We start from the raw sequence: 20448 nt of genomic DNA on the forward strand, positions 1-20448 counted from the left end.
AATTTACCAATTAACCAATACCGTACAATTTTCGAAGTAAAATCAATTACTACAATCAAAGTATCATTATATTTATTATTGTTACCTATTAGAGAAATCTTGATCTATTGTAAACGTTGTAATGTTAAGCTTATTTCAAATTAAAATCATCATACTTTTATTACTATTAATTATTTTTATTAATTATTATCTAAACTATGTAGATTCATGATTAAGGCTTAGTTCCTACTTGAACGCAGGGACGTAAGTACAACGCAATTTAACCAATCATTCAACAATTGAATGCAAAACGTTATCAAAAATAATGTTGCTTGTAACATTAATCCATTATCCATTCCAGTTTGTTAATACATAGTCTCGTTGATAAACTGAAAAATGAAAGATGAAATGAACATACATTTTCCTTAAATGTCACAATACAAAGACAAATTGTATTATAAGACCGTTTATAAAAATGTTTTACTTGAAATGTTAATGGGCCTCTATGCATATAAAAAAAGTCGTGAGCCACGAAACAAGTCATACAGACAGATAGAAATTAAAATCATTATATTATGATTAGTTATTATTAATAATGGTTATTTTTGTGTTTACTTTTTCGCACTGTTTTCATTCACACTTACCTCGTCCAATTTAAATGTTAAATGTCCATTTGCTGAATACTTCTGGAATGTTTCTAAATTGTTAACGCAACAATAATCTATTATCATTACTATTTTATCCATTTCTATTTCATAAACATTTTCTCATATACGTTTCTTAAATCCTCAAATTGAACAAAACATATACTAGAATAATGTAACGTCCGAAACATTATTCCTTTGGCAGATGTCTTCTGGTTATCATCCATTATCCCTACAATATTTTCTAGGCTTATGTACGTCATACTTCTCTCATACAAAAGTAACATTTTACATAACAATAAAAGCAAATGATTTCTTACCATTCAAATGTCTGAGCTTTATTACGCATTGAATAAAGTCATCAATACCTATGGTTTTTGGACCGAATCTAATAACCATCGCACTGACTAAACGGGTGCTCAGACGAAATCCTTAAAAAAAAAATGTTTACATACAGTAAAACTCCTCCATTAGATTTAATGAACACATCTGGTGAAAGGAACGAGGGAAATGGTATCTACAGTACAGTCAACATTTTATGGGAAACTCCCTTTCAGAGGACACCTTGTCATGGGGTAATTTCCCGAATGATCGAAATCAAAACGGTACTGGATTTGCTCCCAACCTGTCATCTATTCAAAAAGCACTGATGGAGAAAGTCTATCCGTGGCCACTATATAATGGTCCCGAGACATGACTATACTTCCGCTTTAGTTTAAAGAATGTTGAAACCCCTTCATAGAGGTTGTACTATATTTAAACAACATTTTTGTGAATTTCCAGTGATGGTACGGTTAGGCTGAACAATGTAGTTTAAACAATAGTCATTATCCGCAATGTATTGGTAAGCTACAATTCAAAAATTCATTAAAAAAAGTGTAATATTAATCAATGTCAGTACAGTAATAAAAACTTCTTACCAACTTGTTCAAGAGCTGGTTGTAATTCTGTTACATTGAAATTTCCACTGCGGTCTTTATCATACTTTTTGAAGATATTCTAAAGAGTGACAAATATATATATATATGTATATGCTTAGAACCGACTTGCAGATGACTATACGGTATCAACAAACTAGCGTGGAGACGTTGTTCGAAAGAAAGACTGACCTAAAGATTGAACTAGGACGGCTAAATGAAGCAGTGGGTAGGATTAGAATTTGGTCTAAACAATTATTTAGTCAGATGTTTCCTAAGTCGGACGTGAATACCAACGACACATCAACGCAAGCCTCACGACTCGAGAGCGTCATCATTCATTGATTAGTCAACCCACTTGCGTTGCATTTTATGTCCCTCCCTGCGTGGCACTTTACGTCCCTCCCTGCGTGGCACTTTACGTCCCACTTTACGTCCCTCCCTGCGTGGCACTTTACGTCCCTCCCTGTGAGGCGCTTTACGTCCCTCCCTGCGTGGCATTTTACGTCCCTCCCTGCGTCCTTCCTCTAGTTGCGTCCTACTATTTGCTATACTTTGTAAATGGTACTATATAAAAACAATTACCAACAATTCCTTTAATTCCATCCACACAGAGAAGAATTCGTCGAAGTCCAGCATACCCACGTTCTGAGTAATTGTTGTCAAAGATCATCAGTTATTCATAATGTTTCTTGCTAAATAATATGTGAGGAGGAAAAATGATGTTTTGTATCGACGTAATCCACACAACCCATCCGGTCCGGTGTTGTGGGTAGTGGTTTTTATTTTCGGTTGGTAGTCCTAAATCTTGGTTGCCACACAGCAGGCCTATATGACGAGCAACGTTTGACAAGTGACAAGTGAGAAATTCCGACAATTATCGCCAAAGGGCGTGTCTTCTAGATTACAAGTAAAAGTTCTACATTATGTGAAACAATATTCGATCTTGCTTTGCGTTCTAGTGGGAAAATTCACGTGAAAACACACATTCTTCCTCCTCCAAGAAAAAAAATGACAATCGTTTAACTATCCGTTTCTGGATTGGTTATCCAGACATAGAACTCCAGCAGCTTAACCAAGAATTGCACAGATCCATGAAACTACTACAAAGCAATAATACATCTTAATGTAAATAGTAAAGGATACACTTTTGAGCGCCACTATGCTTCTGCAAGTTCCCAGGCTAAACTTGGATGAATCTAGAACTGAAAAATAAATGTGTCATAACCTACGGTACTCATTTAAAATTGAATTAATGAAATTGGTAACGACATGTTGAGACTTGATAATATTAAAATATTTCCAATCAGATTTAGTGTCAATAAAACAATTACAGTAACAAATCTAAAATATGATGCTGCTACAAAACATACGACATCATTATTACTTTTTTGACATTCAGGGGTTAAGTTAAACATATGTGCGCTATTAAAATCCCAGCTATTAACAAATATTATTTCAAGAAGCTTTCTTTCAATTAATATGAGTTTAAGCAAAGGTAGTTCACCCAATTGTTTGTGGAACTTTTTTTCACGTACTGATCGGAATTGATAGACATTTCTGCCATCGCTATTACTGTTGACTATAGATCTGCGTTCGAAAATCAAGCTGTATAGTGCGCGTCTTATAAAACATATCACCCTGTTCAAAATTAGAGTACTAGCTTCCTGGTCTAGTATAGCCTTAAAAAATAATGGAATGGAAACAATGATCATTAAATAAACGTTTACTTTAGAGCAGTACCGGTAGGTATGTTGTAAAACATAATACTTTCTATTCGTTGAAAGTTCCATTTAACTTGTTAAATAGAGAAGTAACTAATGAATATTATGATTAAACATTTTTATAATAATTTAAAGCACCAACCCGATTTGAAGGCAGAAGTCAAACATTCTTGAAGTTCAACAGAATCAATGAATTCCTTAAAAATATTAAAACATTTGTTTAAACAGATCAATCAAATTACCTCATTCAAAAAGGAAATACCTGATATACATGTATACGTCGTTACAATGTGATTCATCATTATGGGTAATCAAAAAATAAATACTATATATTATCTTAATTATAACTCCTAATTTATCCAGTTATATTACTATCAATTACATAACTCACATCATTTCTAGTTACTTCAGTTATTATTACAAGTACTTTAGTATCGTAATAATATAACTAATATCTTTTCCAGCTCTTTCGATTATATTATTATAACTCGCATACATTCCAGTTATTTCAGTTAATACAATTATGATTATAGCTCAATTCTTTTCCAATTATATTATTATAATGATAACTCACATCTTTTCCAGCAATCTTGTTGTAAACTGTTTCAAATTTACTTTTCATAGCCTGTTCTTGTTCTAACTCTTCATCAGTCTTTTGCTGAAAGTGTGTAAAAGAGTAATTTGAAAAACTTTCAATTCAAAACTTAAATTCAGTGTAGTAGTACGTCCTAAATTTTTTTGTATCTATGCTTGAAATAACGTTAGAGTTAGATAGAAAAAAACGTTACCTGAAAGGTATCGAAACATTATATAGGCATATGATGTTTTTGTATACTGTACCTGTTTCGTAGTCACGATGACACCGGTTTGTTGATCCATCTCGCTGAAAGACCAAATATTTATTATAGCCTAATAATGCGAAGTTTGCGGTACATTAAGTATGTATAGTTCTGAAGAGCTTTAAACAGTTTTTCAGTACTACTGACGCTAACTTTTATTATATTGATTTTTGCCATGCAAACCTCCTAACAATATAATAGTTAGTTTGGTACATTCTTATGATAATACAGCATTAATAGAGAATAAAACCAGTATGAAAAGTTGTCTTCTGTTAACTTCACAAGATTAGATTGAACGTACACAATTACAATAATAAAAACAATAAGATTCGTCATCAAAATAGTAAATGTTTACATTATTACTTGTTTTGTTTGTTTGTATGATTATTTACATGATAATGACAACTAGTTATTGTCTCCTGATTTTAACTAGCTATATACCAAAATGTCTATTGATTTTCAGGATATATTGGGTGACTCATTTTGCCAAATAGTTCACTTAGTACATGAGAGCCTAATATCTATGTTTAGTGTTTAACGAAAGACAATAACTACCATTCTTCCGGAACTCAAAAACTCACCTAGCATTAGATTTCTTCGAAGAGAAGATTCTCAAAATATATTCTCCTACTTCGTTTGGCTTGAAAGTTGAAGGTATAATGCAATATTCTCCTTTTGGCAGTTTGAATCGACCAATGATCTCTCTTGAATTCACGAACTGACATGAACGAGCAGTTGATTGGTGATACAGAAAGAAGTCTTGTGGTAACTTTTCAAACTGTTTGAACTCGTCGTCTATCTGAAAATTCAATAAGCAAAATTGCCATAACATTACTCTACCTTTTATGTAACTGTTTGTCCCGCGTATTGTACAAGTTTGACAAATATTAATCATATTGAAGATTAATAAGGAGCTAATCATTACCAATCTATAATTTCTCCTATGTTTCATAATTTTTAAGATTTTTATTGTGCCACACGATTTTGTTGAAAGTAAGTATTTTCATATCAGTAGGAGAATAGTTCAAATTACACAGTAAAATCTCTATTCATTTGTACACAACTTTTGAAAATAGATAGGCATTTTGAAACAATTAGGAAAAATAAACGGTTTGGTATAAATATCTTTTTTTACATTCATTGTGTAATTTAGAAAGACTTAGTTATTGATTTGTATAAAAATATATTATTTATGAAACATACAATTGTAGCCGATTCTTCTTCTTAAAATCAGATAATAGGCAAATAACATGTGATACAGCATTGCAAGTGTTTCACATGTATCCCCTATATCGTTGACCCTAACCTAACTGTTAACCTATACAGACATATGTGATAAACATGAAATGCTGTATATAAAGATCTTCCATATAACATGATACAGGGCAAACACTCTGATTCCCAGTGGTGTATCCCCGAATACTATCATATGAATATTTGGTAATACAGCATTCTCATTCATATCACATGTGGTGCCTGTAAGGTTAGGTTAGGTTACTACTAGATACATGTGAAACACATGCGATGTTATATTAGCAAATACATAGATAATTGTCATATGTGAAGAATTTTAAATTCACCTCGTAGATGGCAAATCCAATGGTCAGGTTCTGGGCTCCTGTGCTCTTAAGCCTGCGACGACTTTTCTGCATCAAACAAACAACTAATGTATATCCTTCTTCATCGTCGTCATCTTCCTCCAATTTCACTCGAAATTGAGGGTTTGTATGAAAAGTGTCTAAATGTCGAAAATTGTATCATTATTAATCACCTGTTGTTCGTCTTGTAATTCAAAGTTACGCCTACTAGTTTCTAAACAAAGTCATTAAACATTGTAGATATATATTTATATACTATACATAATATTGTTAAAATTGTACATTGTTTTAAAAAATTGTTAAAGAGTTTTCTTTTCCCTAAGGAATAATTTAGATTTCTCCTACTGCTCAAATTAATGTACAGCGCTTTGGACTTTTTTTTGGAAAAGCGCTTTATAAATCTGTATAGTATAGTATATAGTATACAACTTTTTGAAATTTTATATTTGTAGTTGTGTATCTTCCCAGGGAAGAACAATCATGAATTGATCTGGATCTTCGTGTTGCCCCAAAAATCATGAAAAATAACGATTTATAAAATCAGACTTTGAATAGGCCATTTTCCAGTATTAATGAAGTTATTCACTTCCATAAGAAAAAAAACGAAAATAAAATATGATTTCCCTTATAAAAAAACAACATAAACAGTTAAATTTAACAAAAAATTCATTGTCTGACATACAATTTGACTAATTAAATTACATTTTTTTAATAATTTTTTGACCCAATTTTTGGACATTAAAATAGCATATTACACAAACAAATTTAAAAAAAAAATTTTTTTTTTAAATTAATTTTTCAGGGGGAAAATATATGTTTAAATAAATTATTTATTATAAAACAACATAAACAGTTAAATTTAACAAAAAATCTATTGTCTGACAGACAATTTGACTATTTAAATTACATTTTTTAAATAATTTTTTGACTCAATTTTTTATCAAAGTAAATACCTATTGTATGACATTAAAATAGCATATTACTCAAACAACTTTAAAAAAAAATTTTTATTAAAAAAATTAATTTTTCAGGGGAACAATATATCTTTAAATAAATTATTTATTATATACGTGCTATGTTTATTGGTCTTGTTTCTATTTGTATAACAATTATAGGTTTACAACCTGGGAAATTCCTGCATCCTCCAGCGGTAGAACCCTTCACCCAGCTGTGTTGGTTAAGACTCATTTCATAAGACATCGTGCTTGGTGCTGTGATTTCCGGTGAAAGGCTACACATTTCTAGTTTGGAAAATTCTTTGGTGAAATCGTCAAACGACATCCTAGATACACAAAATTATCATTACGTTATTTAGTATTTAGTCGCAAACAGCAAGACAACAAACTATGATCTTAACCTAATCCAAAATATTCTTAACCTTTAATAATCGTGAAAATTAAGCATGTATTACATGACTTATGAAACGCTAAAATCTCAAATGCAAATAATAAACAGTACTGTTCAAAGACCCAACCCCAGCATTTACCAGAATTCCCCATCATCTGAAAACTTCAGAGCAAGCTGTTTCTTTTCTTCCGTAGTTACCAACGACCACTCGGCGGATCTGACGATCAGAGAGATAAGTTTAAAATAAAATCGATTATAAAAGCAAAGTAATGTATTTTTTGGTTTTTATATTTTATAAAGATAAATATTTTCTGGTTTTATTCACAAATTCACAAATAAAAACATACAGATTAATAAAATTGGCCATAGTAATAAGATTACAATACAACAAGTACAAAGAAGGCCGATTTTAAAATATAATTTGTTATAATATGTTATGCTGTTCGACAGTCGTCTAGCCCAAGTACTGTAATAATTTATTTGAATAGATTCCGAAGTACATCGTACACTCTGATTAGTGTATAGTATGCGTTGCAATATTACTTACTTATCGCTCCAGGCACCTGTCCATTCACTTTCATTTCCATAGGGATTGCGGATCCTAACAAGACTGACGTCTAACTGACCAGAGCGTGTTTTAGCATTGACCTGAGAAAAGATAATTAAGTTTAACATTTTAAACTGTTTTCTAATGGAAATTTCCTTATGTGGGCATACTATGCGCACTTCCTTTTATAAATCGTAGAGGTCAATGTGACTATCGGGACCACACTAAAATCCCAAGCAGTACACAGTGTAGGAGATATAAATGGAAGAATACCCTTACCTTACTTACACCTGTGATTGCATAGGCGTGTCCCTTGATGAGCCCATTATTCAATTTAGCCTCTATTTCATTAGGTTTAGCATCAATGCTACATCCCATCAGAGAGCATCTAGCAAACCCTTCCTGCATTATCTTAAACAAATCCTTGGGAGCCTTCGAAAGTTCAAAAGTTTCTACAATACCTCCAGTAAAGTCAGTCATTGCTTCCGAGGTTTGACCTCCTTTTAATGATTCATATGAGCCACATATTCTATATTAGAGGTTCAAAGTAAATTAATTACAAATGTGTTGCTAAGATTTCATATTGTGTGAGGAATCAAATCTAAATAAATTTGAAAATATATTTTGTTTAACGTGATTGTGCGAGTATGCATGTATGTAGTTCTTACAAATTTCCTTTAAAAAAATATATACAATATATCCATCCCATCGTGGAGGGGGAATAGGTAGGAGGAGAAGTAGGAGGGAATAGAGGTAGTACTGTAGAGTAGAGGTAGTACTGTAGGGTAGAGGTAGTACTGTAGGGTAGAGGCAGTACTGTAGAGCTTTGTTGCATCCGTATTGAGTGTTGCCACGGAATCGAAGAGAATGCAATTCTACGTTTAGAAAACTTGCTTTTCGTATATTCCCTGTAACCATTCTAATTACTTCTATTACAAATGATTTATTTGATTTTAACTTTTTTTGTAAAAAATTATCTTTGCATACTTTGCATAAGCCTTCTCCATAAGAGCACTCCAAAATTCATTGTTATTTTCTGAATGGAGAAACACTAGTTTTCCATTGTAAGTTGGTAGACGGTCATCTACAACTACATCAATCCACTCGCCAAATTGCCAGAAACGAAAGTGGAAAATCCCGGCATAATCTACTTTAAAATTTTGATCAACTAGACAGACCTTCTGAAAAAGAGATTGATTGGTACACAGGGACGAAACAGCCGACAACAACCAGCAATCACCTGAAACAAATACAATTAATAATTAGAAAACAAACCAAAGGGGGTCTTATTTGTAAATTTAAAAAAATATCATTTTAAAGAATGGAGAAATGATCATTTAAAATAAGGGTAGCTGAAACTTGCCCTTTGGCTGTATTAGGGAGTATTGAGATTACAGATTTTATTCTCGCTTTTCTCATGGTGGCAATTATTTCTTTATTGTTTTTTAGTATTGGAAATGAATTATAGGATTTAGGATTAGTCATCACCAGAAATAAAAACAGAAAAAAAAACAATTACTTATTGGCTTTATGTAGGATTTTCATATTTTTTATTTCTTATTTCAAGTTTGCTTTAGTCTGCAATATTCTAATACAATTTTACTTAACCAAGCATTCCCTGGACAATGTCAAATCGACTTGCTCCTTCCGCAATAAATTCAGGATTTGCAACAATTTCCTGAAAGTAATGTTTAAAATGTTAGTTGTACTGAACAATCTACATAGAACCTTCCGTTTGTTTCAAGGAAAAGTTTCCACTTAACATGGTCCTCCGAAAATGGGTTACTGGTTTCAATTTAAGCCAATAATTATGTTCTGTGGGGGATGAGTGTGATGGTGCAATTCAGCCTGTTGTTGAAACTCATAATGTATAAAGCATTCAATAATTAGACTTAAACACAGGCCATGAGGTCAGTTGAATAATTCGACCAACCTTAATCCTATTTCCATTACAAATGAGCTTTGTTATGACTAATGAAAGAATGTTTTGAAAAATTTATATTCAATTTAGACAACCTTATTTAATGTTTCATTATTTTTTTGGTATACTATTACAAAGACTAAGCACAAGGGCAACTCATTTGTGGGATTTTTAAAATCTGCATATATTAGATATAATAGGATTATAATGCTTTGGATAAGACCTAATGGATTTCCGTGTGATTATAAAAAACACCAATCCTGATAATGACTATGCATTTAAAAGCCTGTGTACTCAAATCTCTAAAAAAAATCTTAAGCCGATCTTTTTTCAACTTCCTTTCCTACACTAAACTGGGAGTTTTTGAAAGTACAGTAGGTCTATAACTGGTCATGGTTGATGATTTCAGATTAAAAGTTATGTAATAGTTATTCTTATAACCCTGCAATGCTTAGGCCCCATAACAAATATGTATACTTACACTCGGTCGCTTCCATTGAAATGGTTTTGGTGGTTTTCTACTATAGAATAAATTTTTATCGACTGCTGGGAATTCTTTGTCTTCAAATAAGGTCCCGGTTTTCAGGCATCCCCTTTTTATTTCTTTGTAATCTTGGCCTTTGAACATTTTGAATATCCTTCTTTATGAAACTTCTAAAATACGAAAGAACACGTTGATTTTCCATTCCAAATTTTATTTGTTTACGCCTGATATATTATGCAGATTGTAGGAGAAATGGGTGCACGCCAGATTTGCAGGAGTCAAGAAAGTCTTAAGTAAAATGGCGGATCATTTATTTGCAAAAAATGTATTAAGAAAGACAAAAGAAATTAAATTGAAGGCCAGTAAATGGAGGATATTGGATAGTTTTTGTTTTCTTGGTGGTAGGCCTACACTTGAACAGTGGAGGCGGTTGTGAAGTTACAGTTGCAAGAAGAAGCAAGTTTGGATGGACAAAGTTCAATGTTCTGGTCACGGTAGGTTGAGTGGCAAAAGATTCACATTGGGAATGAAAGGGAAGATCTGCAAAGCCTGTGTAAGATAAACGATTGTATATGGCGTCAAAATATGGAACATAAAGCGAAGAAGAAAAAATGTGGGTATGGATCACTATAATTTCTCCAACGTGCAAAATACACTCTGATCTCCATGCTATAGAAATAAGTAAATTTTATAATTGTTTCAACATCTTGACATAATATCAAGCATTAAGTAGATCAATAATAATAAAGTTTAGAATTTATTAAATAACTATTATAAATATTAAATACTTACTAGCTTCTATAAATAGTATTTTAAGATTACACAACTTGCTTTTCTACCAGAATCAAACACAGGTGAATCAGGCGGCGTAGTCACAGTGTGTGTTTATCCCGTCACTGTATAACTTCTTGAAAAATGTATTCTTTTAAATGAGATCTGTTATTTCAATCAGGTCACCGTAATATTGAATCTATTCTAAATCAAGGTTTGTATTGTTGTCTCTTTGTCATTTCGATTACCAAGAGTGGCACACAATGTCTTCTTTTGCATTGTTGGACCACTATCATATATTAACTGAAGATCTTGGTTTATTATCCCATAATCCCTTCCTTTATGATGACAGTAATAAAAAAAAACCTTACTTGCACGTACGTACTGTATCGGTGGAGACGACAATTGTAATCCAGAACCATTTAAAGTATAGAAATAATCCCAAACCATTCGAAGTATAGAAATGTAATAGAACGGCGGTGGTTTCTGTCAATATCGCCTTGGCCCGACAGGATTTGTGAAAGTAGCGTGGGAAGATACCGGTATACTGTATTCGTCAGGATTATCGAATTTTACTTATTGTGCCGGGAACGTTGCTGCCATATAAAGACCCGGTCTGATTCAAAATTCAAACTGATCATAATGTAGGCTGGTTCATACTAACGAATCTATTATATTTTAGTACGGTATCAAGGTGCGCGTGCAAAAAAATAGTTTCTAGTGAATAACCTTAGTGACAATAACTAAGTTTTTACTTAGCCTATAAGGCTGTTTTTCCATAATAATTAGGACTTACCTTAACACTTACCTTAAATGAGGTTTTAATATCATGTATTGCCTGATGCTGTGTTAGGTCTACGGACGTACTATTGTCAATAACGAATGTGGTGGACGTCTGGAGAATGGAATGTATAATTTGCAGTTGCAATTAGAAACTGGGCGATTCTTGGTGCATACTATGTCGGTTGTCATAATAAGAATATGCATACCACGTGGCCTGTGTTAAGAATGCCACACTTTACGCTGTTTTCAACCTAAAATGTTTCTATGGTCAGAATCTCCCTGATGCCTAAATTTGTACAGCAGCTTTTTGATTTAAATTTTATATTTAATAAGGCCTATATACAGTATATATTTTTTTTTTTTTTTTTCTAATGAGCTCGATGTATTTTTTCCTTTTGGCTTTTGACGGAGCATTATGAGACGTCCTATGTATAGGCATAATAATGAGATTTGGCATAGACGAAAACAGACGGTATACAAAATATTAATCTGCGCATCCGTATAAGCCCAGTATACTCCGTTCTGTTCATTATCGCGATGACTGTATTTGGTTGATTTAACCAAGGCAATTATCTTCATTTAACGTTTGGTCCGCGATAGAAGAAGCAACGTTTATGACGTCATTAAACTTTTCAATAATAAAAAATGGACAGAGCACAATAAATACCACTTTTGTGCATTTTGATATACAATGCAAGTTTCTGATCGAGTTTCTTCGTTTTTTGAGCGATACGAAAATCGCTAGGCAACTGAAACTAATCTAGACAAACGATTCCATGTTTTATGGGTGACCCCAATAAATTAATCAAAATCATACAAATGATTTGAATCCAAGTAAAGTGCTTTTTGGTCTGAAAATTTTAGTTCCGATCGAGTACCATGTTGAATGTTATTGTTTATGCCAAAGCTCAACAAATTGGCGGCGCTCATCGGATTTCCACCGCCGAAATTGCAATACAGTACCCCATTGTATTTACCGTCGTGAGTGCTTAATAGGCCTAGACTAGTGCAGTTTATTCATGTGACCCACAATCGTCAAATTAAATAAAAGAATCTACTTAGATGTACACGCCTGCTTCTATTCTTGCCATTTGATTGGTTAACGCATCAAACCCATAAGCATAATTTGTATACGATTTATACTACGGTAATTTATATGAAAAGAATCTTGTAATTTGATTGGGTATCAGCGGGTTACACTATACTTGTTAAACGATTGATACTCATTATCTATTTTGCTAACCTAGAAACCGAATATAATTAAAAATGTAGAAAAAACAAATACTGGTCTAAAAATGAATATTGAGATTGATTAAATTGTATTCGCTTATTTGCATACTTATACATTAATACTATTAATTTATTACTGTATATTTTATAATAAAACTTCAGTTTTGCATGATAATGCCAAATAATGAATGTTTATGATTTATAAACGGCACAGCTCGAATAAAATAGTGTAATTTGATTGGACGATATCGGGCCACATTACATTGCGTCATTGAATTGATATTAGTTTTGTTTTGAAATATAACCCATTGTAATATAAAATCAAAACTTATAAAATGTATGATCATCAATCAATCAATCAACGCTAGCTACAGTTAACCGGAGTTTCGACTAAAGTAAGTGGAATTTTACTTTAAACTAATAGTTAAATAATAATTTAACAGTTTGAATATTGCCGTACATTAACATTGAGAAATTGTAAAACAATTGTTTAAAAATAATTTTAGATAATTGGAGAAAACATTTTCTATTATTATTATTATTATTATTATTAGGCCTATTATTATTGTTGTTGTTGCTGTTGTTGTTGATTATTATTTTGTTTTATTTTATTCAAGAAACAATGCTTGGATTGACAATAATCGTAATGTGCATATTATGCTATCAGCCTATAAACGCTAGACCACCAGGTTGGTAGTTTTCTTTTCTATTTATAAAGAACTTTCCGTTATTGAACCTGTATTTGTTAGTGTTAATTAATATTAATGTGTGAGATATATTATCATAATGGTATATCAATATTACAATTATCATAGCCAATTAATACAATATATCTTAATCAATTAGAATTGAGGAATATAACTTTCTGTATATTTCGATGTTTTATGTTTCTTTTATATCCATGTAGGCTGAAACGTTTTACTGTGTAAAGAAGGTCCAGTATGCTCTACTGAATCAATTGTTGTTATATTTTAGGCCTACATTTAAACTGTTTGATATGATCTAAAATTAATATCAAACTTAGTGGCAGTTGCAGGAAATTGGAGGAGGGGCATAAAAATATGGAATAATGTGCTGAAAATTAAATATTTATATATTTATTTTAATATTGAATTGCGTAAAAACCCCACCTTACTTGCCCACTCTATTTTTAATATATTTTCAATGCTGGCTACTATTTGAAATTTTTGTTTAAGATATTCCCAAATCAAACACATTAAAACAATATTTTATCTATGAATTATACAAAATCTACATTATCAAACTAGTGTGATGTGCCAAATCATGGTAGTGATATGCACGAATAGTGATATGCATAAATATTGTAGCGATATGACATCATCATGTCCATATATGGGCACATCACATTTGTTGTCACATAAAGTTTGATAGTGTTGACAGAGCTTTACTTTAATCTGTTTATAGCCAAATCAGACGATACATTTTGTAGTTTATGTCCACCAGGCTATAAATGCGATGCGGAGAAGAAAGAATGTAGTAAGTGTTAATACATGTTTTTAAAATGTGTACACAATGTCAAAACACCGGAATTTAATCATCGTAAATGTACGGAAGCGTATAGTGACCACGACATGTTTAAATCCTTTAGAAGATATGGCAATTATAGTCTACCACATCATTTAGGAGACCGCTATCAATGAAATATGTCTTATTCTTATTATTATTATTGTTTATTAATATTATTATTATATAACAATATAAATATAGCTTTCAGTGTAATATTAGTTAAATTACTAAAACAAAGTAGTAGTATATATACTAATCAATATAGTGAATTAGTTGAATATCTAAAACAAATAAATTGTAGTTCACGCCTTATTTCTAGAATGTTTACTCGATGGTATAAAAAGTTGGTTCGTACCTTCGGTACTGATTTTAACCACCTGATGTAACCCTGTTTACAAATTAAATTGAGTTCGATAATTAGTTATTGACAAATAAAATTAATTTAGGTTCAACGATTTGCTCCAAATAGGGGTGTTTTCCTTTACGTAAGGGCAAAATTCGGTAAATCGCGCCTTATTTCTAGAATGTTTACTCGATGGTATAAAAAGTTGGTTCGTACCTTCGGTACTGATTTTAACCACCTGATGTAACCCTGTTTACAAATTAAATTGAGTTCGATCATTAGTTATTGACAAATAAAATTAATTTAGGTTCAACGATTTGCTCCAAATAGGGGTGTTTTCCGATCGTGGTATACACTGTCTAATGGATGTCCATTTTGAAAAATACCCGCACACAATAATACGAGGTTCAGGTTTTGTTATGCATGTTACAACCGCTAATGTAGAAAACGCCAGCTAATGTCGAAACAACCGTTAATGTAGAACAATCCACCGCTTATGTAGTAAAACCTCCAGCTTATGTAGAAACACCAACAGCTAATGTAGTAAATAAAAATCAACACCAGCTAATGTAGAAACAGTCAACAGCTTATGTAGTAACGAAAATTGCCTTCCAGCTTATGTAGTTACTATCGCCAGCTAATGTAGAAAATGCTAATTCATGTGCAAACATCGATCTTTACTTAGCTATCTTTCACCTCTCGTAAGCAACCGACTTTCTAAAACGACCACACATCGTAATAAGCTACCATCTCTGTTAAGGGACCGCTTCTAATAATCGACCACCTCTCTTAAGGGATCACCTCCTCTCATAAGGGACCGCTTCTCATAATCGACAACCTCTCGTAAGCGACCACCTCTTAACGACCATACCTCTCGTAAATTACCACCTCTTTAAAGGGACCACGACCTCTTTTTCTCTATTAAAGGACCGCTTCTCATAATCGACTATCTCCCGTCACAACGACCTCTGGTAAGTAACCACCTCTATTGAACGTCCACCGTTTCTATTAAGGAACCACTTCTTATAATCGACCACCTCTCTCGTAAGGGATCACCTCCTCTCATAAGGAACCGCTTTTCATAATCGACCACCTCTCGTAAGCGACCACCTCTCTTAACGACCACACCTCTAGTAAGTGACCACCTCTTTTAAGGGACCACGACCTCTTTCTCTCTATTAAAGACACAACGACCTCTGGTAAGTGACCACCTCTATTGAACGACCACCGTCTCTTTTAATGGACCATTTATCACAATCAACCACCTCTCGGAAGTGGTCAATGATGAGAAGTGGTCCCTTAACAGATACAGTGGTCGTTCAATAGAGGTGGTCACTTTCGAAAGGTCATTGTGATGGGAGATGTCGATTATGAGAAGCAGTCCCTTAATAGAGGTGGTGGTCCTTTAAAAGAGGTGGTCACTTACGAGAGGTGGGGTCATTAAGAGAGGTGGTCCTTTAAAAGAGTCGTCACTGACGATTATGAGAAGCGGTCCTTTAATAGAGAGAAAGAGGTCGTGGTTCCTTAAAAGAGGTGGTCACTTACGAGAGGTGTGGTCCTTAAGAGAGGTGGTCGCTTACGAGAGGTGGTCGATTATGAGAAGTGGTCCCTTAACAGAGATGATTTTTTACGATGTGTGGTCGTTTTAGAAAGTTGGTTGCTCACGAGAGGTGGAAAGACTGATAGCTAAGTAAAGATCGATGCATTTGCACATGAATTAGACATTTTTGTAAAATATATAACATTTTCTACATTAGCTGGCGATGGTAACTACATAAACTGGGAGGCAATTTTCGTTACTACATAAGCTGTTGACTGTTTCTACATTAGCTGGTGTTGATTTTTATTTACTACATAAGCTGTTGGTGTTTCTACAAAAGATGGAGGTTTTACTACATAAGCGGTGGGTTGTTCTACTAACGGTTGTTTTGAAATTAGCTGGCGTATTCTACATTAGCGGTTGTAACAATGCAATTTGATTTCAGACTTAATGTCCACTTATAATAATACACTTTAATTATTATATTTTCTCAGCTCTGCGTGGGTTTACCACCGTCTTTGGCAGCTTTCAAGACGCGGCAAGAGTAGGTTGAGATGAAAATGGATAGCAAAGACGTTACGTCTATCACGCCTCTTCTGTGTACATAGATATATTCGGTGAACAGACCGCAAGGCAATGTTAAAATAAAGTAACTTACGAATAGTTCTGCAGTGTATCTTTTTTCCTTATTTCAACTCGTCAATTTCCATTATATCTTTGTAACTATAAAGGGTCGGTTAACACTTATTTGGGAAAGCTAACCGGATGTCCAAAACATATAAAATCCTATTAACATATTTATCATTACATTACTCATTTGATCTCATTTCGACTCATAAACTGTAGAGCATTTTAGGGGGTATACAAGACATATAAAACTCATATAGAAGGACCTGATCAGGCTACGACAGGCTAATTTCTCTCATTCATTTGTCTTAGGGTCGTTTTTTATCATTTATTGTTTCTTATCTACCACATTCTGGAGTAATCTTAATATAAGTTATGGTCTTACGCAGTCCAGTTTCAGACGGCGATTGTGTAATACTGTAAAACCTCGAAAAAAAGCCCATCTCGAAAAGAAGCCTATGTCGAAAAGAAGCCAACTCTCTTTGGTTGACAAAAGTAATCTCGAAAAGAAGCCCATGTCGAAAAGGAGCCAACTCTTGTTGGTTGACAAAGTAATCTCGAAAAGAAGCTTATATCAAAAAGAAGCCCATATCGAAAAGAAGCCAACTCTCTTTGGTTGATAAAAGTAATCTCGAAAAGAAGCCCATGTCGAAAAGGAGCCAACTCTCTTTGGTTGGCAAAAGTAATCTCGAAATGAAGACCTTATCGAAAAGAAGCCAACTCTCTTTCGTTGACAAAAGTAATCTTTAAAAAGAATCCCATAACGAAAAGAAGCCAACTCTCTTTGGTTGGCAAAAGTAATCTCTAAAAGAAGCCCATGGCGAAAAGAAGCCAACTCCCTTTGGTTGACAAAAGTAATCTTTAAAAAGAATCCCATCTCGAAAAGAAGCCAACTCTCTTTCGTTGGCAAAAGTAATCTCCAAAGAAGCCCATCTCGAAAAGAAGCCAACTCTCTTTGGTTGGCAAAAATAATCTCTAAAAGAAGGCCATCTTGAAAAGAAGCCCACTCTCTTTGGTTGGCAAAAATAATCTCTAAAAGAAGCCCATCTCTAAAATAAAGCCATTTCTGAAGCAAGTCCACTGGGTTAACCCATTATATTTTTCTCTTATATCAGGACTATAAGGACTATCTGTGTAAATTGGCCTTTAGGCGGTAAATGTTTGAACGATCAATATGTTAAACGATTGACATTCATTTTTTTTTTATTGCTAATTAACCTTAACCAACGACTACGCTAAATTTAGTTTTACTTACTTATTTGCATACATTTACAAACATGTTATTTTAATTGTGCTAATTTATTAAAAATATATGCTATATGATATTTTATGATGATGTCAAATAATGAATACAACCTGAATATATTTTTTAATTGACATTGTATTGATAAACGATTTATAATAATTTAGGTTTTGCTGACCTAACTGAAAATAATCAATAATAAATGTACTTTGTTAGTTTATTTGATTATTTGCATAAATTTACCAACATTATTTTTGTATTATACTACGGGATACGGAAATTTATTTGTATATGATGTAATTAAAGAATCAGTTTTAATAGTCATCCAGCTCTGTACAACAGCAAGCGGCTAGCTACAGTAAATCCGAGTTTCGACTAACAGTAAGTGTAAGTTTACTTCTTTGTTATCATTTTTTGTTATTATTATTTATTTATTCAAGTTTCTGGTAGATAAAAAACAAGCAGATAAAAGGTAAGATAAAGATAAACAAAAAAAATTAATCTACAACATCTACAAGAAATTGACCAGCAAAATGTCTGTCGTTGAACAAAAAAAAAGAATTTATGAGACAAATGACAAATTTAGTTGTTTAGCATCATCATCGCAATATTGCCATATATTTTTTTATATTTACACAATATTTTTATTATAATAATAGAATTGAGATTTATTGTAAAGTATTTAATTATACATTTTTCCATAGATTCATATGAGAAACAATGCTTCGATTGACAATGATCGTAGTGTTCATTTTATGCTATTCGTCTATAAACTCTGAGATGTCAGGTTAGTATGTAACACTGTTACAATTATTTATTGTCATTTTAACAACGAGGTATAAATGAAATGTGGTTGGTTGGTTTACATTTTGAGTTACATACAATTATACAATGAATAAAAAAAACGTGAAATCAATGAATCTAAAGAGATCTTACGAACTTGTTATTACATACGACTTAGTGGGCTTAACTCTCAATTAGTATGTACGACATTAATCAACCATCTTTACTTGTGTGATCTGCTTTATTATAATACTTAAAGGAGACCTGCGCAGGGGTGCAGAATGTAAACCATCAGCCATGTGTATTAATGGACAACCTATTATTGGTAAGTAAGTTATGAATTGAGTTGCGTGATTCGAACGCAAATTTCGTCGTTAAGTTAATTTTCATACACATGATAGATATTTTGTTTTTGTCGAGCAAATATTTAGTTCATGCAGGGAAGAGTGAAATTAGTAAATTACACTGAAATTCCACTCTTCTGTGGTTCATGTGTGCAGGCCTATTATTCTCTCAATGATACACTAATATTCTATTATCTTCTTATTGCAGGAACGACGTACAGAGTCTCTATGTTTTCCAACAAAGCAGATGTTAATAGAGCATTGGGATAAAAATAGAAATAGGTGATACATGTGTGTAGTCTTTTTGTGAATCGTTGTATTCACTGCTGCTGAGGCCCAACTGATTCTCGATGCTAGAATAAAATAACATACGCATATTTTTGTTTTGTTTGTCTTTCTTTTTGTTTGTGAAAAGTTTAGAAGTCACGGTTTTTATTGACATTTTTTTAAACCCTCAGGATAGATAGAATCCGAGATCTCAGCTGTGAGAGGCTGTATAGTCCGGTGGCAGGAGGGGAATATCAACACCCGACGGGTGACAAATTGTCATTCAACTTTTCTAGACCAGAATTTTCCGTATATTACGAATCCGAATCAATCAGGCTAAGAAAGCGTTTTTGAGATATAAGGGGTCAAAGTTCAAAATTGACCAATTAAAAAAATATAGTATATTTCAATTCACGTTTTAGACTATCTTTTATTCCAAAAGCAATATGTTTAAGTCAAAATTTAAGAGAAATTTTTAACTCGATATTTTAATTGTTGCAATATTTGTATTTTTTATCGTCTTTTTACCTTTTTTTAATGTCTTTTTATAAGTATTTTAAATGTATTTTATATCCTGTATCTTGCCAAAGAAGACAATTTTCCAAAATAGTCTCTTTACGAATAAAGTGTATCTATGTGTAGTCGTTTTTTGGATAGTAAACGCCGTCATGATAGAAACTGTATTACGTTATGATTTATAATTTGAAAAGAGAATCCTGTAATTTTATTGGTAATCGTGTTACTGGCCTACTTTTGATATTCATTAGTATATTGCTAACCTTATGTAACCGCTAATTTTAATGACCTTGTGTTTATATGTAATTTATTTCTCTTCATCTGAACACAAAAATACAAATATATAAATACAAAAACAACAAAAGATTACAGCGAGAGAATAAGGTGAACTTCCTGTAGCTTCTTGTTTCTAGGTCCAGGGGTCCTCCTAAAGTTAGTTTATTTGCTTATTTGCATACATTTATAAACTTATTT

General features: G+C 32.7%; 1 protein-coding gene and 2 long non-coding RNA genes across 6 annotated transcripts; 2 read left to right on the top strand and 1 right to left on the bottom strand.

Annotated features, from left to right (window-relative positions):
• Positions 1 to 229: 229 nt before the first annotated feature.
• Positions 230 to 11720, bottom strand: LOC144842417 (calpain-9-like). Of its 3 annotated transcripts, XM_078698879.1 has the most exons (20): positions 11580 to 11631; positions 10793 to 10970; positions 9998 to 10170; positions 9204 to 9273; positions 8583 to 8835; positions 7875 to 8124; positions 7596 to 7696; positions 7188 to 7265; positions 6826 to 6983; positions 5684 to 5841; positions 4685 to 4902; positions 4105 to 4147; positions 3839 to 3922; positions 3407 to 3461; positions 2687 to 2745; positions 2126 to 2188; positions 1544 to 1622; positions 944 to 1054; positions 624 to 676; positions 230 to 368 (listed from the first exon to the last, which is right to left on the bottom strand). In XM_078698879.1, the coding sequence occupies exons 3-20, from the start codon at positions 10142 to 10144 to the stop codon at positions 345 to 347; spliced, it is 2004 nt and encodes a 667-aa protein (XP_078555005.1). In that variant the 5' UTR covers positions 10145 to 10170; positions 10793 to 10970; positions 11580 to 11631; the 3' UTR covers positions 230 to 344. The 3 variants fall into 3 exon arrangements, with proteins under 3 accessions (XP_078555005.1, XP_078554995.1, XP_078555001.1); XM_078698869.1 differs by lacking the exon at positions 10793 to 10970 and having other exon boundaries at positions 11580 to 11720; XM_078698875.1 differs by lacking the exon at positions 10793 to 10970 and having other exon boundaries at positions 11568 to 11697.
• On the top strand, positions 10878 to 16823 carry LOC144842569 (uncharacterized). Of its 2 annotated transcripts, none has more exons than XR_013612133.1 (4): positions 10878 to 10985; positions 13402 to 13473; positions 14210 to 14281; positions 16689 to 16823. It is a non-coding gene; the product is annotated as an uncharacterized LOC144842569 (long non-coding RNA). The 2 variants fall into 2 exon arrangements; XR_013612131.1 differs by lacking the exon at positions 10878 to 10985 and adding an exon at positions 13093 to 13179.
• Positions 16824 to 18403: 1580 nt separating this feature from the next.
• Positions 18404 to 19522, top strand: LOC144858974 (uncharacterized). The gene is made up of 3 exons (XR_013616686.1): positions 18404 to 18445; positions 19107 to 19172; positions 19400 to 19522. It is a non-coding gene; the product is annotated as an uncharacterized LOC144858974 (long non-coding RNA).
• The last annotated feature ends 926 nt before the right edge of the window (positions 19523 to 20448 follow it).

Source organism: Antedon bifida, chromosome 1, assembly GCF_963402885.1.
Source record: "Antedon bifida chromosome 1, ecAntBifi1.1, whole genome shotgun sequence".
Classification (NCBI taxonomy): domain Eukaryota; kingdom Metazoa; phylum Echinodermata; class Crinoidea; order Comatulida; family Antedonidae; genus Antedon; species Antedon bifida.